The 24,542-nt window shown below is 39.0% G+C and overlaps 1 protein-coding gene and 1 pseudogene across 2 annotated transcripts in view; both read right to left on the bottom strand.

The window, feature by feature from the left end:
• The window catches only part of LOC110043096 (uncharacterized), a 390,873-nt gene that overhangs the window by 102,870 nt on the left and 263,461 nt on the right, over positions 1–24,542 (bottom strand). Inside the window, exons 4-11 of one of the 2 annotated variants that reach the window (XM_089292809.1) lie at positions 22,499–22,783; positions 21,795–21,942; positions 15,867–16,042; positions 14,996–15,313; positions 14,027–14,311; positions 12,275–12,422; positions 7,085–7,245; positions 2,798–3,115 (exon numbers count right to left, since the gene is read on the bottom strand). In XM_089292809.1, the coding sequence (XP_089148935.1) occupies positions 2,798–3,115; positions 7,085–7,245; positions 12,275–12,422; positions 14,027–14,311; positions 14,996–15,313; positions 15,867–16,042; positions 21,795–21,942; positions 22,499–22,783 (1,839 nt within the window). The remainder of the gene's footprint in view (positions 1–2,797; positions 3,116–7,084; positions 7,246–12,274; positions 12,423–14,026; positions 14,312–14,995; positions 15,314–15,866; positions 16,043–21,794; positions 21,943–22,498; positions 22,784–24,542) is intronic. The other variant, XM_089292808.1, reaches the window with a different exon arrangement.
• On the bottom strand, positions 18,088–21,788 carry LOC149110683 (uncharacterized; annotated as a pseudogene).

Below are 24,542 nucleotides of genomic sequence, written 5' to 3'. Positions count from 1 at the left end.
CTTGAATCTGTGACCCTCTTTCGATGCATATGATCACCACTGCATCTAAGTCAAAAACGGCTAAGTCATTTGTAGATAGTTGCTTGCTTTGCACTACAACCAAAATATTACGTTTTGATTGTCATGGTTTGATGGCTTGAATCCTTGCTTGCAGCGGTTCCTTGTTCGTCACGCAATGCTGTCATCCCATTTGAGGGGCAGGGGTAGGACAATTTCTATCCTAATACATAAGGCTCCATAAGGCTGGGAACCACTGGGAGCACACAATCGTGTTGAGTAGGAAGAGATTACATTAAGCAATGAGAAGAATGAATAGTTTACCATTGCCCCTGTTGTTATCTTTCACTCGACCACCACTACCTACATGCCCTGCGTAATACTGTAACGCTAAACTCGTACCTAGGTCTTTTCGCGCTGTGCAATTATTTTTAGTTTACATGTAATACAGTGGGCTACCCCCGGGGAAATGGGTGGTGACCGCTTAATGGGGCTAGCCGCTTAAACAGAGGTTGGTGTACCTTGAATATTTAATTTTTCACTATCGGGTTATAAATTTCTTGGTGAACATGGAGTCAATTCAAGACCATCATGATCGACGTGTATTTGAATTATCACTCGTCATGCACCTTCAATTTCAGACTCTAATCTGCCATCGCCCTTTCCAAAACAAAGTTTTTAAATTTTGGGTGGCCGCTTAATAGGGGTAAAGACAATAATGAAACCCTTATCGGAACGACAAATGGTGGCCGCGGAGGTAACCGGTCAATAGGTGTTTTATTTACAATATTTTACTGACAATAATTTTGGACTGTATTGACAAAAGTCCTCTATTTCCTGTTACAAACATACCAAAGCCTCGCCACAAGGCAAACAAAATACGCCAAATAAAATGGCATGGCCAGGGCTATTTACTCACGTAATTACTAATTAAATTTAGTCTGTTTTTCTCACGAATTAGACACGTTGCGATTTTCTATTTTTATTTCAGCTAGTTCTTGTTTCATTGATCTATAATTTGTTTCATAGCGATTTTTTTTTAAATTCTAGTGAGTACAGGCACTAGCTTTATCAGCTGTTGTCTGAAACATCAAAACGTACAACAAACGTGATTTGGACCTAGGCCACGTACACTATAGATTACGATTATATAAATATACACATGTTATTATACATATGAATAAACAGATGAACAATGATTAAATTGTTTCATTTATCCTGAGAGTGCTCTATACAAAATAGATCAAAATGTGCAGCATATGCCGTGACAGCATTGCGTGACGAATAAATAACGCTGTAAGATTGCGCCTGCGCCGACACGCTTATCAGCAATGGTCAGCAATCGATCAAACGTATTATTTTGGCGCAGTGCAAAGCAAGCAACTATCTACAAATGACTCAACCGTTTTTGACTTAGATGCAGTGATGTTCATATGCGCAGACAGATGGTCACAGATTCACGATATTCGACCAATAATAGGTTCACAGTTGGCCATGTACATCGGACGTTAACCTTGTGTAAACAAAATCAAACTTCTGCTTTATGTGCGACGAATGGTGAGAGATCGACTAGAAACACGTCAAATCGGCTTTGGACCTGCCTTTTGCAACAAATAAGGTTAGAACATTTTGAAATTATCAGCTCTGTGTCTATTTCAACTTATTATAGGTCAAGTCATGTGGCGCATGCTAAAATATACGTCTAACCCGTAAATTGAAATTTGACGACGGATGGTCAAATATGTGCATTTTTGACGTACTTTGAAAAGCTCTCGCGTCGCTCACAATCATTTGCCCAAAGAAATTTTTACAGGAATCTGTAGATCATCCTTCTGCGATTCAACCACCAGAAGCTTAATCCATTTGAAGGTTTCGCACATGGTGAAAATTAATTCTATACACGAAGTACTTTTAAGTGAATGAGATACATGTCTTCGAAATTTAATTATTTTGCACCCAAAAAGACAACGCAACATTCCCTAAAACCAACCCAGTACACATTTAAACACTGCATAAAAATATTTGAGTGTTTTAAAGATGGAAGAATGATGCGGTTTTGCATGCGAGGCTCTCAAACTTGCTTAATAAAATGGTGCGTCAAATGACGATTTTAACGGAATTTGGTAATTTGCATATTTCTTTGAAATAAAAGGATATTTTGCCAAGAAAACTATCCCGTAGTTTTTGTCATGCTCTAACCTATCTACCATAAGAATATGAGCGAAATCGAATTTTCGACCCTTGCCGTGAAATTAAGAATTTGTCTGATTTTTACAGGCAGGCACTCTTAACAGGAATCGAAGGAGGGAAGGAAGGAGCGAGCAAAGGAGTGAAAGTCAATGTCCCACCTTTACTCAGAAATTGACATTTTCTGAGTAAAAACGACTAAAATTGTTCTCATTCTGAAACCTTCGCGATTCATCTCATTCTGAAACCTTCGTGATTCGTGGTAAAGCTAATGTCAATCTAGTGTCATCGCATTGAAAGATGAAATACTTGCCAGAGAGGTTCACGGATTCTCCCTTCAATACTTAAACAATTAGTTGTGTTTTAAGGATGTTCTATTAGTCCTGATAGCGTAGTGGTGATCTCACCCGACTGATTAATAGGGCCTGGAACGTGTGTTCAAATCCCACTCAGGGCATAAATAACATTTCTTTCAGTTCAGTATAGTATCGTATTTTTGCCCATTGCACCTTTTTCTTCCCGTGTGCTTCACTTACCGTTTTTCAGAGGATAATTGGAATTAATTGTACCCGTAATTTAAATACAAAAACTTGGCAATATTAAAATTACTTACCACCCTCTTTGGTATGTATGTCAGTTTCTTCGCTGCTTTTCAAGGTTATTACACCAGTCACTCGATCTTTGAGGATAGCAACAACCTTGACTTTGTACTTTCTGTAGGATTTCAGATTGCGCACCATGGTATTGGAAGATAAAGCATTTTCTACACTCAACAGAAGAATGTCACTGCTAACACTGTGCAAGCAAACAGCTACATAACCATATATGTCAGTGGAATTTAAGCTGCTGCTATTCAAAGGCAACCAGCTGACATTGACTGTTGTAGAACTTAAATTGCTGATTGTGACGTTCCAGCTGTGTTCGTATGAAACTGAAAAATTAACAAATAGTGTAAGGAGGTAAATTTGACCAAAGCATTTTACCTCTAACGCTTACCCTTCAGCTGATACATACATAGTTCTATGACAAAGGCAACTTGTGACACACTGGCAAACAGTTATTTTGTAAAGATTTCCTTGTCACAGCTATCATAAAGCTGATGACGTACCGATCACTTCTTTCAAGAGATGCTGTTCTTGTTGTAGAGCAACTGACCCACTTTTCTTTGCTTTTATTCTCTGATATGTCTGCTTTAGTATATCTTCACTGCCTGTGTCATTAACATTCATAATTTCTGAAATCTGTCCCCCAAACCTTATTTTCTTTTCTGTTGTTTGATCCTGTGATGAGACATTCTTTTGCCTCTAAGTAACGGAAAATTAATGGCTGCAGACAGATATGTCAGGCGTTCTCCCGCCTCACACTACTGCCATCTCAAATACTCCTTCCTAATTGGTCGAAAGCACATCATTTAAACGCAAGTTGTATCATCAGGAGCAGGGGAGGGGAGCGGGGGCAAGCAGCGAGGCCTGGAACCGAGTTTCTATGATCGCCCTAGTTAAGAAATTTGGCCGAGCGAGACTAAGTACTGGTTTGTGGAAAACAAACATGGCGGACTTCTATGAGCGGGATGCGTTTGTAAAGTTTTGTAAACTTCCTGCATATTTCACGTTCCAACATCTAAGAAAAAGTTCCAGTTGCCCTACTTCTAAATCTTGGACATTTTGATCGAGGTATTGGGGATAAATATTCCAACGTAAACCTGCGAGCGGAAACTCCACAGTGTGAGCCAGATTGCAGGCATGAATATTTCATTCGAGCATTTTTTGTAACGGTCTCCTATCAACGGGATAAACTGAAGTATCGCTATATTTCCGCACTCCCTGATGGTAAGGGTTGCTTTTTTTGAACAGCTTAACAGCTTCGTGACCCTTTTTGTTTGCACTTAACTAACAGGGTTTAATCAGGTTTCATAGTGAGTGTAGTAAGTACGGCACTTTTCTGTTACGTTACTACAAGAGGTCTGTTTCAGTTTCCGGCAAAGCATCTGGCATTATTTATGAAAGTGAATACTGGATAGTTCCCTCGGCAGAATTGAGAATTCATCACCATCTCTTTGGTTACAACACAATAGTTGTGTCGTTGATTGTTTGTTTCTTCATAATCATCCTTAGACTTTTGCTTTGATATTCTTAACGTAACGGTTTAAATAATGGGTCCAATCAAGTTGAGATGGAGAGTGTGCAGGAAGTTTGACTTTACCACCTCATTTTGTTGCTCTTTCTGTAGCCCTTTTCCTGCCACTAATTTTTTATGCGACCTCTCAATCAGTTTTCAAAGGGTTAATACTCCTCTCTCGCACTAAGAATTGTCATTTGAGACAAGTACTATTAAAGACTTCATTCATCTGACTTTATATTAGTCTTCCTTATTGTCTTATTTAGCTATCCTTCCATTACAGGAACAAGCTACTGATAATCAACACTTTAGGCCAAATTTGATACATTTTAAGGCAAAGGCAAAAAGATGAGTAAGGATGTTAAAATATATTTTGTAACGCTTCGCTAATATTACACTGGAGTATGTTCACTATGTATGAATCATGTTAACTGTAGAAGTATTTTAGGCGTAAATCCCTGAGGGCCTAGTAGGTTATTTAAGAATTTGTAAGTTATGCAAGAGCCACCGGAAGGTATCTCTTTCAACTTTGCTTTTTAATTTTTCCGTTTATTCACTGCTGTATTTTCTTTATAATGATGTAACGCTCGCTGTATCCTGCATCAATAAACGAGATGCCCCTCCGGATGCTGTGTTTGTGTTCATTAAGATTAATTAAAAAATATTTTATAATCGTTTCAGGGAGATTAGAGTATAAACATCCTTACTCATCTTTTTACCTTAGAGGAATGAAACAAACCTGATCCTTTGGTTATCAGTCATTTGATTATTCCCTGGCCGGTTAGCCACCAACTAGTCGATTAGCCCCTTCTCACTCTCAAAGAACGGGAAATATACTATTTTTTTTATTTCTGGTTGGGGGCTTATCGACTTCTGGTTGGGGTTTAAATGGTTAGGGGCTAACAGACTTGGGGGCTAAATGACTGTTACCAATCCCTGCGCTTGATGCCTTTTCTTGTTATGCTCGAAAGCCTTAAAGCCAAGTCTCAAAATTGGCCTATTTCAAATGTTATGGAGGTTCTGTTGACTCAGGTTTGCCCAAGTTAAAGTTAGTTGTCTGGATGAATGACCATTTTACCTGCCTACCTCATTACTAGCACTCAACTACAGGTAACATGGCTCATTTGCCTTCCCTGGGTCTATTCCATAAATTATCTCCCTCAGCAGATGACTATATCGCAGCCCCATTTTGATATCCAGAAGTATTACAGAGCTTTCTCTCACCACACAAATAAAACTGATGCTTATCACCAGTACAAATTATGACAATGCATGTGAGCAGAAGCTGCTTTCTTTATTATCACGGGTCAATAACTTGCAAATGAAATACCTCAACCTAGTGAAGGTTCACAGAGTCTGTGCCTAGCAAATAGTCCATTTTGGACGTTCCCATATGCAGAAGAAGAAAAATGATTTCAAATTTGCGAGTTGACATTGGTACAGATCAGTAAGGGATGGAGGTTTCAAAACCTCTATAATTTATCACTGTATTATCAAGACATGCAAACTGGTAGCTATTTTCAATAATGTTGACTGATCTGCAACTGCCTTCAAGTTTCATGATTTAAATTACTCGAAAGAAAGTCTTCAGCCTCAACATATTACAGGAAAATCATAAAGTAAATGCAGTCTTTCATAAGACAGTAAGTTAAGACGGAAAAAACTTTACACAGAAAAGCTTGTTTAATGTAGGACTTAAGCTTAAGGTTAAAACAACTCTGAGCAGTTGAGAAATATTTTAAGGACTTACGTTCGGAGGCTTTGCGATATATAATGGCAGACATGAAACAGTTCGACATCGCTATTTTCCATACAAATTATAGAAGAATAATTGGTCGGTGTGAAGATGGAAGCTAATGAACCTTGAAATTTCCACCGCAAAATAAAAAGCTTCAGCTTCGTTTTCTTCCTGAGACGGGGAAAACTCTCCAGGCAATCAAGAATGCAACCACGCTCGCCAGGAAAATAGCACAAACCTGGTCCTTCACTTCCTAAGTCCTAATTGTCTCAGAGCTGTCGTTAAAAATTGCCAATAGCGAATAAAAAGTTTTCGAATCGAAGGCAAATCCTGAACAAAAATGGCGGCGAAATGTTTCGGCTTCCTCGCGTTCTTTTCGCGTTATGCGCATGCTTGTTACGGTTCTCAAATGATTGACAGATTTCTTTACTGGGGCGATCATAGAAACCAGAAAAGCGGCGATATCAAAGGTAGCTGCCAGCCCCCCCTGGTCAGGAGAAAAAGTCAATGTTAATTCAATCTTTCGCATCTTCTGTAGCGTTAAGACAAGCAAATACAACAGGAAACATTACGTTTTAATACTCCTGGTAAAAACAAAGATGAGCAGCAAAAACAGAATAAATGGCTTTAAGAGAGAAAGCCTGAAAGTTTTGTAACTCATTCTGTACTTCTAGATTATTAAATGCGAAGGGCGAAGAACAAACTGCCGTAGACATTTCTAGGTTTCTTAACAATCAGGATAAACAAACCGTTGTTTATGGAGACTTTTCCTGATTGTACGGTTTTTCCGTTCTGTCATACCTTTTACTTAAATATAGTCAGGAGTAGTGTTATTAAAAGGAAATCGGTTTTTTTGTTGAAACTATTAGAGCTAACTGACCTTGTGAGTTAATGGAACGTTTCCCAGTTTGCAATATTGGTGCCCCTCGTTGAAGCTGATCCAAATTGTTTTTCGAACAGGCCCGTTTCCTTACAAAATAGTATTGTGCTTACTATTAACCGAGATGTCTTGACGCTATTCTTTTAGTCTAACGGTTAACTTACCATTGCTTATCGCAACATAGAAAGCCTTCAATGTCGTCTGGTAATAATAGTAACTGCGTAGTCTGACGAGGGCATAGCTTCCCGAAACCAGAAATGCAAATGGTTCTTTTTGACTACAAAAGTACCTACGTTGGCCGTTACCAGTTGCAACTGAACTATACCTAAAATACAGCAGGAAAAAACAAAAGTAATCCACTGGATTTGACTATTAAATTTAATTCAGCCTACAGCATCGTCCATCGCCTTAAAGTCCTGGCCAAACGGACTTGCAAATACTGAGACACAAGTTGAAAACTTGGGTCTACTTCACTTTGGTCGATATCAAATTTGCATGCAAGTCGACGCAACGTTTTCACTGTTTGGCCACCCAGCCTAAGTCAACGCAAGCCAATGAAACACAGGACATGTCTGCCTTGAAATCGTTGTTTCTTTTTCGCGTCTTAGTGTACTAGCTAGTGAGTGTACTAGCGACTTGAGTGTACTAGCGAACCCGTTTGGCCACCCACCGCAAGTATCTACGCAAGTTCAACTTAAGGCTACTTGCGACTACTTACCAGTCCGTTTGGCCAGGGCTTAAAGGGCAGTGGAACTTTCAGAAGCAACGAATATACGATAGTGGTTTAACAGTGAATAGGTGAAGAGGCAGAAACCAAACACTCGTGAGTTTGCAATAGAACGCAATGCTTGTCTACTAGAAATCGATGGAATTTCATTTCTTGGTTTTGATAAGAAACCATCCAAAGAAAAAATACCTGTTGTCGATTCCGACGCATTAGTGTGACACAGAATCTTGCTAATTAAGTAGGCAATCATATTGGTTTATGATGAGATTGAAAGAATATCATGATTGTAGGTCTGGAGTGTAAACAACAATTTTGAAATAAAAAGCTAAACGTCTCATAAAAACAAGTGCGAGAAGTACTTACTTAGTCATTATTGGGTTTCAAAGTCTTCATAGTTTTTACAGTTTTGATTTGCACGTGCTGTATATAGTTTGGTAGGGTAGGTGAATTTAGGTCAATTTTTAACTCGTGAATTGCCCATGCGCAACACGACTTATCCTGAGTTATAGGAAAATGTGTCGCTCGATCGCTCGATGGGCTGTAAGCATTATGCAAATGAGGTATGCTTGCGGCTTACTTTTAAATTGCTGTCCATCTTTAATTAAAATATGCTGTTTTAAAGCTCTAAATTAAAATATATAAGTTAAAGAAGACTCAGCCACCAAAAATGAGCACATCGAGAACCGTAAAATCGATGGGCAACACAAGTTCTCACTGGATGCACACGGACTTCGTATGGATTTTACAGAAACGGAAGTCGTTGAAGTACGGTTACGGTATGGTAGATGTGCATATAGCGAGCAAAATGATATAAACACAGAGCACTTATTTATTGTATCACTAAAAACAACGAAAACAGAAAGGAAAAAAAACCAACATCCACCCGGAGTTGATCGCGGTTTCTTTGACATGCAGACTTGTCCATTACGCACTGTGCTAAGTGAACATTACATGGACGAAGCGGAAAAAACAAACATTATTACAACTAATTAAACCGCTGATAACTCAGCGTGCTCGAGTCTGTACGAGCGTTGTCTGTAGGTTAATTTGTCCTTCACCGAACAACTGTCAGTGAGTATATTTGGTATTCGTGGATTTTTCTGACGCTCGACAGTGCCTTTTTCAAAACTTAGAGGTCACGTGTTCATTCATCAACAAATAGAGTCGCAACGTTTGTTTTGAGGGAAGGTCTTCATGACTTGTTTCGCACCGGGGCTCTTCGCAAGCTACACACAACACAGGTAAGCTGAAACAAGGTGTTTTGTTCAAGAAGCTTGGTTTCGAAGAAATCGGAGTGAATCAACGTAGGAGTTGAAGGATACATTAGTTGTCGCGATCACCGACTGGATCTGGAGAGAGTTTAACATTCCACATTAGGCCGTTTGTGTTGGACCTTTTTGAACATGTTGAAAGAGAAGTTGTTGAGACACTTTCTCTTGTTATTTTTCCTTTGATCCCTTGATGAAAGACCAGGTGTCCAGCCTGAACGAGAAAGGAGTCAAAGCTGTAGTTTTGGCGCCAGAAAGTTCTGACAGGGAAATTAAGGATGCTTTTGAAGGTAAATACAACCTTGTGTTTACAAAGTCAGTGGGCTTTCAAGTGGGTTTTGAATACAGCTCGCGGATTTAAAGCAGCTTCCCGGACTTTAGAAAACAAAAGTGGTCAGCCACGGGCGATAAAATGACTACAAAAGCCGTCGTCAAAAACTCAAGCTTTCGCTTTAGCCTGAAGAATTAATTTGAACATGCTGTCACACAGCGAAGCACGTCTGCGAAATTTTGAACACTTTTTTACTTTTAGATAGTTTTTGTTTTTTTTGCCTCATCTTGAAAGAAAATTTATTGTTATTGAACTTCCTGTCATGTTTCTTTCATTTGGTTACCTTTCTTTGGGAATTTTAGGTTTAACAGTATTTTCTGCATATTTAATTTACGCGACCTACGCGGCTGTTTGTTTAGTTTATTCGCTTCGTCCAAATACTTTTTTTTGAGTTTTATCCATCTACTACAAAACTCCTCAGAAAAGAACTAGGTGGGCACTAATTTAGCACAGTTGAAATACGATTTATCTCAAAATAATTGGCTTTTTTTTGTCGTCTCTTTTATTTACAACTTTCACCTTTCTTTCACTATGCTGTATTATTTGTCGCACGCAAAGAAATCATCTCATTTCTTGTTTTTAAATTGTTGTTTAGATATGTCTTTTCGCCTTTATTTTCCGGTGTTTTCTCAAATGTTATCCGCTATAGTAAAAGAATGGAAATTTTGTTGTTTTCGGTTTCATTTTGTCCTTTAAAGTCAATGATTAACTCGTTTTTGCGTGTTCAATTTCTTCGGCTTTTGTCGTACGGCAAAGAAAAAATATAATTTCTTGTTTTCTTATCAGTTTTAATACACCTCAACTTGAGTTCTTTTTGTTGATATACTTTAATATTTTGGCCCGTCATTTGTTCAACTTTAAATAAACGATGTCTTGAAATCTGATCTTATACATGGCTGTGGTTACTGGGCGTATGGTTTATTTTTCTGCTTACGCTTGCCCTGAAATATTTCAAAAAAACTCCAGGGAATTAGGGGTAGGCTGCGAATCATTACGTCACACCCATGTTTTCGCGCCAAAACTTACACAAATTTTAAATTCGAATCCGAGCAAGCGGAACAAGTCGACTTCACGTTATAGAAAAAGAACTCTACTTGGGGCAAGTCTATCTGGAGGCGTTCATGCAGGATGTTTTGGTCTAGGTAAGCGTTAACTTCGAATGGCTACCCTGGAACTGCAAACAATCGTGCCCCGTCCACACTACGCCGGAGAAATTTGAAAAGGCTGTTAATTACTCTGAAAACATAACCAATGTTTTCCGTCCACACTTCGTTGGAGAAATTTGAAAACGCAACAATCACCGGTCATCTTGGATTTGTGTTTAAGGAAATCGTGACGTCATCGTTTTGGAAAAGCTCCATTTTAAAAATGTTTTCCGTCCACATTAAGACACAAGGCCGGCGATTTCAAATTCCTGGGGTTTGAACAGTGTTTTCGTTTGAAGAGTGCCCGTTTTCGTGGCGAATTATTGTGGACGGAAGAGCTACCCATAGAAATAAAGCTGCGTTTTCAAATTTCTCTGGTGTAGTGTGGACGAGGCCTCAGTATAGTTGTTTATCAAGTATTACAAATCAAACCTGGAGGTCAAAATAGCTAAAATTACGCACTGGTCGGTAAACACGCACTGAGTATCAGATAAGATCGACACTCTCCTGTGATATCACAAATTGTTCTTGCGGACAGACTGGTTGGTGGTTTCCACTGGAATGCTAGCAACCTCGTACCAAGAGTCTTCGTTCCCCTTGACCAGTGGTCGGGAAACGAACGACCCTAGAGAGATCCGATTTGAAGTCCGAAAATATCGAACTTCCAGTTGAATTGTGCCTAGCTCATAAACATGTGGCTCAATCGTGTCGCTTGTGTTTTTCTTTAGCGTGCAAGAGCACCTGTTTTTTTCTGCTCCTGTTTCACGCGCAAAAAAAAACCAAGAGCCAAAAAAACCGGATGCTCTCGCAGGCTAGTTTATCTTCCAATTATTTTCATTGTTTCTAAAGCCAATGAAACCTAAGGCTGCAATGGAGCTAGATATTCTTTGCTGTGGATACTCTAGACAACTTGTTCATTCTATATTCTTCACCATCGGCATACCTACATTGGTTACATGAGCTGGAAGTCTACTCCTCTCTTTTTGCTTAATTTTCTCTAATTTCCCTCGACAAAGGAAAATGACCCTCGTTTCCTGGTCGCCTTGTTGCAACTTGAGATGAAAATATCGCCTAGACTTTGCATTTCACGGAATCTTTACATCGGAAACTTCCATCGGAAATGTCATGAACGTGTCCTTGTACATGTACGTCCTTATAAGCAGAACCAGAAAATGCCATTTTGCAACAAAACCTACAACTCGTTTCTGTTCAGTTATCTCATTTGATGAAGAGAGAATGATTAATGTTTTCATTAAGACAGTATTGCCTTGATTTTTCAATATTTCCAATGTTTACTTTTCACCCACATTTACTGCCAACTATTTCTTGGTGAACCAGAAACAAAAATGATAAATGTTTGAAACACATGACATCGTCTACCCTTGTCAAATGTAATAGCATGATCGTTTCAATTGTAATGCCTTCTTATCCAAATGTTACTTTGTTTCTTTGGTACCTTATTAGGGAACACTGAACTACTGCTCGGACAAAAATGTACTCTAAATATGAAAATCAACCACAATATTCCCTCAACCAGATAATATTAAACATAATCCAAAAAATATTTTAATTCGTTTGTTCAATTCACGAGTTTGCTCACAGAAAACTTTGATTTAGTTTTGCTTGTGATCACATGTTAGTCTAGCTTTGTGGTAGGTTTGTGTTCTTATAGAGAAGTAAAGCAATTTCGTGAACCAAAATCTTCCTCATGTTAATGCCACAGGGAACATTCTGGTGACACGATGTACAACAGACCTTAAATACAAAGCATATGACTGTCGCTTTCGCCTGGTTTTTTTGGATTCACTTCGCGATTGGCTAAAGCTAGTACTAACGCGTGGGAGTAGGATCATGACAACAGTGGAATAATCAAAAGTTCTTACCTGCAATACCACGTTTGGAAATGTTCAACAACTAGAAGTATACTTGAGTTCATTGACGGTGACTGGATTTTCCAATAACAATTTCCTGAATAGTATGTTCTCATCACATTGATTTCTCCTGTAGTACCATTGAAGGTCCCTCCACAAGCTGTAAAATGAAATGCGCAACAATTACAAAATCGTTTCCCTCGTCTTCCTTGTATCATGAACAACATGTTCTCAAGAGTGACGCTCCATTGGAAGCCATTACAACGGCGAAGGCTGAACAACGCGCTATTTTCGCTTACAAGTCTATTAATAATCTCTTTACACACCCTATTCAATTATAATACTAGATCTAAGCATAATATTCGGAAATCATCGGCTCATAGAAGATGGGGGCATTGGACCACTCTAAATTTTGCTGCAGATATATGAAACTCCTTAGGCCTTATGCTTAGAGAATCGCCAACCATAACGACATTTAAGAGTGGCCTTTCCAAAGCCGAACTTTAATTTTTCGTTTAATGTAGCAAGCATGATGCATAGTTTTTGGTCGTGGATACGCGAAACGTAGAAACGACTACAGTCGAACCTCCCAAAAGTGCTTACGGGAGATGGTCACTTACGAGAGCAAAGACCATACTGGGTCAAAATTTTGCTTCATTACTGGCATATGGTAACTCCAGAGACTTACCCAATGTTTTAAATGCTTTATTGATGTCGAAAGTCAATTTCGAGAAGAAATACTGTGCTTGCCATTGAGAAATATCAGTGTCTTGTACTATCCAGTATTGCGCTATTGTTGGAACATCTTATTATCCAATTTTCGCTCTATTATCTGTCAAGTGGTCGCTCACGGGAGGTTGAAAACAAAAGAAAAGTTCAAACTTTTGGCTCTAAAAGTGGTCGCGGTCGCTTACGAGAGGTGGTCGCTTACAAGAGATTCCAAATATAGTGATTTGACCCGAAAACTTTTGGCATTTTGGAAAACTGGTCGCTTACGAGAGGTGGTCGCAACCGGAAGCAAGGCGTGCATGAATTATTTTTTTGTGAATTAAAAGTCTCTGGAAGTACCAGCATTGTGATTAGGTTAATCCAACAAGTTTAGTTACAATATACAGCAAAAAAGAATTTGTTTCACCTTAAAAAGTGTGATATCAAGACTAGTTTTATCAAGGTTTCATTTGGACAATTCAATCAGTAGCTTTGTTTGTAAGAACTTCAGTGGAGCTTTTCCCGGCAAGTCAGCTAAATTATGCAGTCTGTAATAGTAGCTAACAGTGAAAGCAGATTGGTGAGTAATTTTTGTGCACTCATTTAATGATAAAAACCCCCAATGTGATCGGTTTTCAATCGCCCTGGAAACATTACCCCTTCCTCCCAAACAGTGTTGATTTTCTTATTTCTAAGACAGATCACAGCACCTAAACAACTTAGCTACACCTAGCTACTTCTCAGGTATGCACTTAAACTAAAAGAAACAATATGTCAGCGACACATAATAAGCTTACAAATCCCAACAGGTGGAAGGCAGACAAGTGGGCCATTTACAAGCATGACCGAGGAGCTGAACTTGGGTTTACCGAGAAACAACTCCAACTAAGTGGTACTCAGTGGGAAGAGCGGGACTTAACCCGTGAACTCCGTATAATGTGGGCTAACTTTGGCTATGTATTGCACAGGCATAGATGATCACAAAACCAATACAACACAAACTAAAATCAGCAATTAAGTAATGGACAAATTAAGCATGTCTATACAGCTACCAACCTGTGCTCTCATATGTGGTACGCAAAGGACCCTCTCCAGCAGATGTGCGACCTGCAACTTTGATTTCATATCTCGTGGCCTCCAGGAGACCTGTAATTCTCAATACTCGGGTACTTGCGTTCACTTTGACAGTGGTGAAGTTCTCGTAGGAACCATAACGTCTAAAATACACCACGTAGCCAAGAAGAACTCCATGAGTATCTTCTTCAGGTATAGGAGACCAGTTAATCTCGAGAGAGTTGGAACCACGATCGTATCCATACACCCGTGGAACATAACCAGGAACTAAACGACAAAGAAACATTTGGTTTGATGCAATTGTGAAACACAAAACTCTCTTATTGAAAAAAGAAAAACAATAGTTTGCAATTTGGGGGGTGGCATGCGTTTATTCACAAAAATCTCTATAGCCACCATGGAATAATTAAGGTAAGTGGTAAAGAAGCAACTCATTTACGTTGATTGCTCGATACATGTACTACCAGCCTATATCAGTTGGTACTAAAATGATGTTTCAAGGCGAAGCATCAGTGTACCCTATCTACCCATGAATTTAACTTAAAACGCGCATATAACTCAACAACGCAAAAAGAGATCCTATTATTTTTTTTTTTTTTTTTAATTCTTAGAAAAAAAATAAAGAAATTTAGATTTTAATTTTTCAGGAGGTTATTAACGTGGTTAGCACATGGGGTTTCGAAGGTGATAAGGCAGGGGAAGCCTGCAACTCCGTTAAAAAACTCAACTAGCGGCTCGTTATTTACAAGGTTTTCTCGTGTTCTCTCAACATTACGCGTGGGTTTATTATGCCGGTAAACCCATAGAAAGAATGGTCCATATGCTTAAATATTTTTGCCAATTGCCCTCTTTATCTTCGGTTTTTTTCAGTTCGTGCTCACCGCTTTTACAAGAAAACAGGAACTACTTGCAGTTTAAAGGTAATAAGTTACAAATAACAAAATTACATACCGCCCTCTTTCGTACGTATGTCAGTTTTCTCGCTGCTTTTCAGTGTTGTTATATTAGTTACTCGATCTTTGAGGAGAGCAACAACTTTGACTTCGTAATTGCTGTAGGGTTTCAGATTGAGCACCACGGTATTGGAAGATGAAGCATTTTCTACACTCAACGGAAGAATGTCACTGCTACCTCTGAGTATGCAAACAGTTACATAACCACATATGTCAGTGGAATTTAAGCTACTGCTATTCAAAGGCAACCAACTGACATTGACTGTTGTAGAACTGATGTTGCCGACTGTGACATTCCAGTCATGTTGATAGGAAGCTAGAAAAACAACAAATATGAAACACGTTGTTAGTATAAGGAAGTAATTTGACCACAACGTCTTAGTTCAAAACACTGCAACCTTCAGCTGCTACACACACAGTTGCATATAAATTTCAACAAATTGCCAATCGATTATTTTGTGAAGATTTTCTTGTCACAGCTGTCATAAGACTACAAACCTACTGCTCCTCTTGTTGTAGAACAACTAATTCACCTTTTTCCCCTTCATTAATATTCTCTGAAATACCTGCCTTAGTATCTTTTTGTTGCTTGTCTTTTTTCTTAAATCAGCCCCCTTTTTTGCACGCGTGATATTTTGTCGCATCTAAGTAACAGGCAATTAATGGCTGGAGACAGAAGCGTCGGGCATTCCGAAGGCTTATATTACTTCCATTCCAAATAGTCTCTTCTGATTGGTCGAAAACCACATAAATTTTAAAGTAGCAAAATGTATTTTCTGCATTTTGTTTTGTGTTAAAAAGAGCAAATGAGACAGAAAACATTCACTTTTAATACTCCTGGTATATTGCTAGTCAAACGGTTAACTTACCATGTAAGCCCGTGTGGTTCATCACAAAGTACATAGCCTTCAATGTCGTATAATAATTATAATAGTACACGTAAAGTCCGACATGGGCATAGCCTCCCGGAATGAGAATTGCAAAGGGTTCCTTTTTACCGCAAAGGTTGCTGCTTTGGCCCTTGTGAGTTGTAACATAACCATTCCTAAATACAGCAGGGAGAAACACACTATAAACGCTCTGAAATTGATGAATAAATTCAACTCGGCCTACAGTCTTGTATCATTTTGACAGGATATATTACTATTACACATTACGTCTTTAATTTTCAATGATAAATAATCAATTATGGCTGAAGTTTTCGTAGAAGATAGGTGCAGACAGCCCACAGGTAACGAGGCGAAAACCAGATAAAATATTTTGTGGTTTGCAAAACATTTACAAAAAATTTTGCTAAACCAGCAATCACAATGATTTATTAAGGAATTAAAAAAAGCCATAGCTGTTTATCTAGAGTAAACAAAACCCTTAGGAATATGACCAGATTAGGTTCATAAGTATGGAGTGTGATATACGACTTATGAAAAAAAAACTGCTCTTCTTCTTCGACTAACTCTACAAGTAGCCCAGACGTACTGTTTGTGGAATAAATTTATAAAACCACGCGACTCATGACAATGACTTAAGGTCTGTCCAAACGGGAAAAGTTTGGCGACCGAGCATCATCAAACATGGTTTGGTGACCAAACATGCTGATGTTGAAGTGAGTGGCCAAACGGTTAAAACATGTTTGATCAAACACAGATCAAACTCCACACGCAAAGAACTATTGGCCACAAATTACCCAGCGTACCTTAGTCAGCACGAGATTTCAATGTGGCGGAACGTGAGACTTCGCAGGTTGGGATTCAAAGGTGCAAATTAAAGAAGAGTATAGCGGCTATAATCCTTCTTGAAATATTAGAGGAGGTAGTCACAAGGTTATTAGTGCTGCTGAACGACTGACACTGACAATACGATTTCTTGCCACTGGCGAGACTTACAGATCCTTGAGCTTCCAGTTCCGAATCTCGAAGTCGGCAATTTCTTACATTGTCAACGAGGTGTGTCAGGCCATAGAGAAGAATCTTGCGTCAAGGTACCTCAAGTTTCTTTCCACACTCGAAGAATGGGCCAACGTTGCATCTCAGTTTGAGCAGCGATGGAACTTTCCCAATTGTATTGGGGCCATCGCTGGTAAACACGTAGTTATCCAGCCACCTGCTAATGCTGGTTCTTATTATTATAATTACAAGCATACCAATTCGATTATTTTGATTGCTGCTGCTGGCCCGGACTATGAATACATTTATGCTGATGTGGGTACAAATGGGAGAATTTCAGATGGAGGAGTGTGGAACAAGTGTAGCCGATCCCAGGGAAGAGAAGACGGTAGTGTTTCTCTCCCTCCACCAAAGTGCCCTCCATATGGGGTGACCGAAGCACCTTATGTTTTTGTCGGTGATGATGCCTTTGCTCTGAAGAAAAACATGATGAAGCCGTATGCCCAGAACGCGCTCACCGTGGAAAAAAAGAATTTTTAACTACAGACACAGCCGGGCACGAAGGATATCTGAGAACCTGTTTGGAATTATTGCAAACAGATGGCGTGTATTTAGAACTGTCCTTCAACTGGCACCAAGTTCCACTGAATCATTGGTAAGGCAGCACTAGTACTACATAACTACCTCAGAAAGAGTTCATCGAGAAATGTCTACTGCCCCCAAGGACTCCTGGACACTGAGTCAAGGAGTGGAGAGGTGACAAATGGACTTTGGAGGCAAGAGGGCACATCAGAGTCATTTCTGTCTCTGTCTGTCCCAATTACTGGACACAATGCAACAAATGATGCAAAACTGGTCAGATACCTTCAAGGATTACTTTGTAAATGAAGGGGCTGTCGAATGGCAGTCGAACATGATTTGAACATGATTGAAAATAAAAGCACAGCAGTTTGAATTTGTGGCTATGTGCGAGGCAGCCTAACTTAGGAAAGGAAACAAGTTGTTTCCTTTAAGTGTTGATTTATTCTGACTCAGTCACTCTACAGCTTCTGTGACTGATAACGACTGATAAGGAATAGATTGCATGCACCATAGAACATGATAAGAGCACTTAAAGATTTATTAAGTCTTTAAGGGGAGGGAAGATGTTGAGGGAGGAGGTTCCATTGTGCATGTATATTACCTGCTGTATACACAAAGTTTCCAGTTTAAAGAAAAGCAAAACAAATATCAGTTTCATGAAACTATGTTTATTTGATTTTACAAATTGCCATTGAAAAAAACCTATCAGAATAACATAACAAAATGCTAATGATTTTATTAACTCCAAAATATATCAAATGTCACAATAAGTAGACTTTTATATCTGGATAGAATCCCAGACCAAATGATGCTCAACATTAACATTACATTGAAGGCTACAATGCCCAATTCTCGTCTCCACCAGTAAAACAAAACTCATCCTTTCAAATAATTATATTTTATAACTACATTTAAGAAAAAGCTTGGACTAATTCAAGTCAGGCCTCAGCATTAAAAATGCCCGTGAAAATGTGGAAAAATAGATTATTTGGAATATTCTGATCAATAAATAATGTTGAAAGTAGTGAAAAAAGGTTCTTATGTTCTACTAAATATATATTGATAATGATATTTCATTTTTATGCTATTTTATATCTGACCAAAGTCAACAGCTATTTGTACCAAACAGTAACAAACTTATATGTTCCCTAATTCTCTCTCAAAAATATTTAACTTAGTCAATATTACTGAATAACTGGGATAAACAGCAACAGGAACCTTTGAAATGTAATGTAGTAATTCAATGTCTGAGAAATTATGGTATTGTGGAGCCTGGCTTTGTAGCATTCCCATGTAGAAGCCTTGACTGCAATCACTTGAGGAGTACTGCATGGAATTACCAGTATGACGAGGGAAAGCTGGTGACTGGGAATGGTCACCCATTTCCAGTTCAAATATGATATCATTTATTCCTTTCTCGGCTATCTGCCTTGTTCTTCTGTCGAAGGAAGCTAACTTTTCTGCAATGTGCATTGGGAAATGACACTGTTTCTTCTCTTAAGACTGCATAGGTTCTTTAAGAACATACAGACATCTGTCAAGCAACGCGCACCTTTTTGACGTGAGTTCTTGTTCAGTTCTTCTCTTGGGTAACTTTGCTCGTGTAGTTTGTAACTCGTTTTCCTGGTTTTCCGTGTCGTTTTGTACATCTTCTATTTGTATTGTATCAGGACTTACATACGATTGCCTATCTGCTGAAGCTTGTAAACTGTCTTTGCTTTTCCCAGCTTTGATGACAGGCATTAGGAACTGGAGTTTGTCCCAGTAAATCCAGGTGGATTTGTAATTTCCTCTGACTCTCTGTCCTGATATCTTTTGGTTCGCCTTGGCCACTTCACGACCGAGCTGCGATCTCCGCCCAATGATCTTGTATTTTATGTCCGCTATGGGAATGTCAAGTTCTTCTTGCATCGTCTCGTATGCTTTATCTCGCATATCTTTTAAGTGATATTCCTTTGAAAATACATCCCATAGGCATGCATTTTGTTCCAATAGATCAATCAAAAGATCCGTTTCTTCGTCGTTCCATTTCCTTGCCTTTCCTTTGCTTTACTTTCGTTTAAGACTCGGCGTTTCTTCAGTAACTATCTCCCTATGTTCAACAACGTCCACCAAAGCTTCTTCTTAGTTCGCCATTTTCAAAATACTGAACGAGCGACGTACGCAAACAAGACGCGGTATCTATGGATACAAGCCGCTGAGCAAGCGTGGTACGCATGCGCGCACCAAACATGTTTAATGCGGCTGTCCAAACGAACAAAACATCGCCCATCAAACACGACAACAAAAGAAATGTTTCGAGTTGTTTGATCGAATGTTTGATGACCTTCAAATTTTATCAAACACGAACAAACACGATCAAACAGCACCAAACAATGTGGCCAAACGATAAAATGTTTGGTCACCAAACAATGTTTGATGGTGTTTAGTCGCCAAACATTTCCCGTTTGGACAGGCCTTTACCATTTGGAGGAAAGCAAATCATCGATAATAAAGTTCATGGCGGAGCTAATAGGTCAAGCAAATTTGGTGATAAATTAGTGGTTCTCGGGCAGTTGCGATGGGTTTTGGAAGCCAGCGACCAATATACAGGAAATCACGGAATACATAGTTCAGCTGATCGCAATTTGGAGCAGATCCGTAGATTATTCGAGAATTTATTGGGCTTCGAGTCGAGTTGGCCTTATAGCCAGCCTTAAATTCTTTTATAATGGATAATACCTCTGATAGCAAAATGGGAACAAATTCCGTTTACATCCTCTTCCAGTGTTACGTGCATAGGCGACATCCTTCGACCAACTTTCGACATGCCATCTGTCGACATGCTATTTAAACGGCTGGAAGACCGTTTAACGGTGAAACTGGCAATTCTTCCGGTTATTAGCGGACGAAATAACAAACAAATGTTAATTACTGACCTCAAATGGCTGAAGAAGATTGTGGACTTTGCTCGTTTCCAGATTTACGGGATAATTAAAACGACATTGCGTGTAATCGATCGGCTCTCAATGGTGCCTTCCGGTAGAATTAGCTAGGCCGCTACTGCGTTTAGTAAAACAGTCGATTTAGCTCTCACAGAATGACTTCATAATACTCCTTACCTTAGTTTGATGCCAAATAAATTTTTCTTTCACGACTAAAAGTCGAGTTCGACCGTAAAGAAGTCCGTTGTGTTTACATTTTTGACGTGGGCCAGGTTACTTAGCATGTCGAAAGATGGCGTGTAAAAGTTGCTGTACGGCTTTCTCCCAGGCCTTCACGGTCAGCTGATTTCGGTGAAGTATCCTAAACGAACGGCCCGAAGTAGCGTAGACAATAACAGAGTATGCATGCGTTTAGATCAGTTACTGATTTTGGCTAAACTTCAGGGATTCCAATTCCTGGTCTTCCGTAAATGTTTATGTACAGCAGGAAACCGAAGGTGCTAATTTACTCGATCCACTTTGCTATCCGGACAACTTCAATCATTCTCACTAAATAACTCAGTCGGAGAAAAGGCTGATTACTGTAACTTGTTGGAATGGGAAACAAGCAAGTTTGCCGCATTTTAGTACGAAGGAGCAACTTTCTTAGAACATACGGTTGGAACAATTATTATGCTTGTACCTGTAACACAAACTTTTTTATTTGACATGCACCTCAACTGGAAGCCTAAGCGACAAATTCTATAAAGTTTCGAACATTAACTGGTTGTGACCTATAAACTATGTTCAACTATGGAATGTTTTGATAGTATCGACCCTTTTGAACCGAAAGCTGGAAGAATATTTCGCTCCTATACGAATATGACTTTACAAATCTGTTGAAATATCTCGGTGTTTTACGGAGTTTAGTTCCGTAGTAACGCTTGTCCGATTGCTTTTCCCCACCTCCTCCCCGTGGCCTGGCCGCTTGTTTTAGACCTTAGAAGCCTGTGTCTGCGTTTTGGTTGCCCTCACCTTTGCTGGACAAAATCTTTATTTGTGAAGTAAGACAATATAAGTCCCTTGATAAAATTTTGTAATGAGGTGGCTATGGGCCTTTGCTCATAGCTATACATTATTTCAATTTACATAAACAATTAAAGGGGCTATGAGCCTTTGGCTCATAGCCATTTTTCAACAATTCAACACGTTTTTTGTTTATTTATTGTTTATCCTCTGGTCCAGTAAACAGAGCGCGGGAAATACAGCACTCATCATTATCATTTGTTTCAGAAAATTTGAAGACATAAATGTTATGGTTCGGTTGTTTATAAATTCATTCCACATACAGTAGGTCTGGGCTGCCTCTGGTAACACAACCACATGGAAGTAAGTTCATAACAATAATGGAATGATCCAAAGTTCTTACCAGCAATACTGCATTTGGAAACGTTGAACAACAAGAAGCACGCTTGAGTTCACTAAAGGTGAATGGATTTCCCAGATACAATATCCTGAATAGTATGAGGTTATTACATTGATTTCACTTGTTGTACCATTGAAGGTCTGTCCACAAGCTGTAAAATTGAATATATACAGAAATTACAAAACGTTTTGCCTGGTCGTCCTTGCTGATAAAACAGATTTAGTCAACTAGCCCTTCCATATCAAATCTGCTGTGACATCCAATTGTCCCTTTTTTTTTTTTTTCAATTGATCCGATTTTACCCAGGCACCTTAATTAAATCAAGCCTTTTGGGTGAGACTACAAATTAATACGACATTGAACATTTTAAGTAAGTGTTTGTTCTCACAGGATTGTTGTGCTTAATTGATTGAATAATGTCTTGAAAGAGGCCGAAAGAAGACCCTTCAGGTTACACAAAACTGCGGTGTTTTAAATCCCACAAGATTGGCCAAGACCATAGCCCGAAAAAAAGCACCAAATTTGCCTATGTAAGTAAACCTGTAGTGTTGTACTGTGCAATAGCTAAGCAAGTAAGCTTGTGACAATCAGTATCAACACATCAAGCTTGTAGTTTTTCACTGGATAAGAAAAACACACCGTTCAAGTGCTTCAAGACTGCTATTTAGGAAATCGTTCATTGATAAACACAACAGTTAGCTACCAACCTGTGCTCACATATCTGGTACGCAAAGGACCCTCGCCAACAGATGTACGACCTGCAACTTTGATTTCATATCTCGTGGCCTCCATGAGACCTGTAATTCTCAATACTCGGGTACTTGCGTTCACCTTGACAGTGGTGAAGTTCTCGTAGGAACCATAACGTCTGAAATACACCACGTAGCCAAGAAGAACTCCATGAGTATCTTCTTCAGGTATAGGAGACCAGTTAATCTCGAGAGAGTTGGGACCAAGATTATATCCGTACACCCGTGGAACATAACCAGGAACTAAACGACAAAAAAACACCAGTTTCATGGTATTATGATATTTAATGCTACTATTAAAATTAAAAAATAACTGAGACACTACGCTCTCCCTGGTTGCTCAACAGAGTTGCCAAATCTGTTTTCTATTGTATTGGTAAAGGGCGGCACTACGCGAGAGCTTAAAGCTCTGAACACTAGCGAGAACGTAATAACAATTTCTGCTTTTACTGGCCGACAATAATATCAACAACATGAATATTTTTTAATCAACATTTACATGGAGATTTGCAAGGAAAAACAGCACCAGAAATTGGTCAAGCCATACAATACGTGATCTTTTTCTCATGGCAAAAATTTTACGCACATTCCGTTTACGCTCGAGTTTAGAAGAAAGTCTTAAGAGCGACTCTCTATAGGGACCGTGTGAGATTGAAAAAATATGGCGCAAGGTTGGAAAAAGGACCCCTTGATATTTCGTCCAGAGATAACCTATGGTATGCTAAGAATCGTGATATAAGTCTTAGGTTCTAGAGTTTTTACATTTTTGAGAAAATTACGAAAAACCGTCGACAACCCGTGAAGCCGAAAATGACAGAAATGAGGTCAAATTTCATGATTAGATAATCGAACTCGCGTGAAGGCGCATAGCAAATTATGGCTTTCCTCAGTTTAAAATTTTATTTAGGAGGTATTGCTAAGCTGCCTTGATACTAGTTTAGAGTTACAGTTGTAATTCCGAATTCCTGGAGACCAAGGGAAGAGAACCGAAATTTTTAGACTTTGAAAATCAAAAATTTCATACCGTTTTCAAACATCTCTAAACATACTCGGTGTTATGTAGAATTCTTTCAAAATTCAATTCTAGCAAGTGGAAGAGCTGTTTTTAGTTTATAGGTTAGCTCTGGGCGAAATATCAAGGGGTCCATTTTTCCGACCTTGTGCCGCGTCTCTCGCGGTGGTTAGGGGGAGTGGCTCTTAAGGTTACGGTATACCTTCAGGGGTGTCTCACGTGCAAGCGATGTAGTGAGTCTAAGCGGTAGATACCTAAGCCCCTATATCAAATTAAAGCTTACAGAGCTGGCTATCAAACTATTCCAACAGTTTTGAAATAAAATGAATTGTCGAATTTTTCACGACAACCAAATGTGAGTGCCCGAATCACCTTTCGAGAGCTACAAGTCAAAGCAATTTTTGTTTTTTGCCAATTTCATTTTTTTCTCGGTTTCAGGGCCCAAAGCGCTTTAAAAAGATGTCTGCGTTTTGCCATATTCAATTGCAGTAAAAAGTTACAGAACATTTTCGAAATAGGATTTAAAAAATGTAGAGTGATCGTACAAAAATCGCTCTCGAAGAAAAAATATTTCGAAATTAACAATTCGCGACACGTGTTTGTAGTTTACATGTTAAACTAGCTACTGTCCAAATTTGAGGGCAATTGAACAAATTCCCTTTGAGTTTTAACTCTTTAAAGTTTACTAACGTTAATAACGTCTTGGTGAATAGAATCTCCAAAAAAACCCTTATGTTTTGCAATGCGCTCAAGGCGCCAAAAGCAGAGAGATAATTTTTCTGTAGCTCGGTTTTTCTTGAAGCTGGTCACTCTGGGAAAATGGGGAAGACGAAAAAGGATACGAACGCTAGAGTGGTTAGGCGAAGAAAACAGATAAAAGAAAGTGCGGTGGAGCAACTGTGCGTGGTCAACTGTGCATGGACAATATTTCAATGGGTCTCAAAGAGTCCAACAATTTGTCGATATCGGATTTATCGGAGTCTTTGTCAA

This window comes from Orbicella faveolata, unplaced genomic scaffold (genome assembly GCF_042242905.1).
Source record: "Orbicella faveolata isolate gen_17 unplaced genomic scaffold, um_ofav_v1 contig_24, whole genome shotgun sequence".
Lineage (NCBI taxonomy): Eukaryota > Metazoa > Cnidaria > Anthozoa > Scleractinia > Merulinidae > Orbicella > Orbicella faveolata.
The sequence above is the reverse complement of the archived record's forward strand: the minus strand, read 5'-3'. Positions and strand labels throughout refer to the sequence as shown.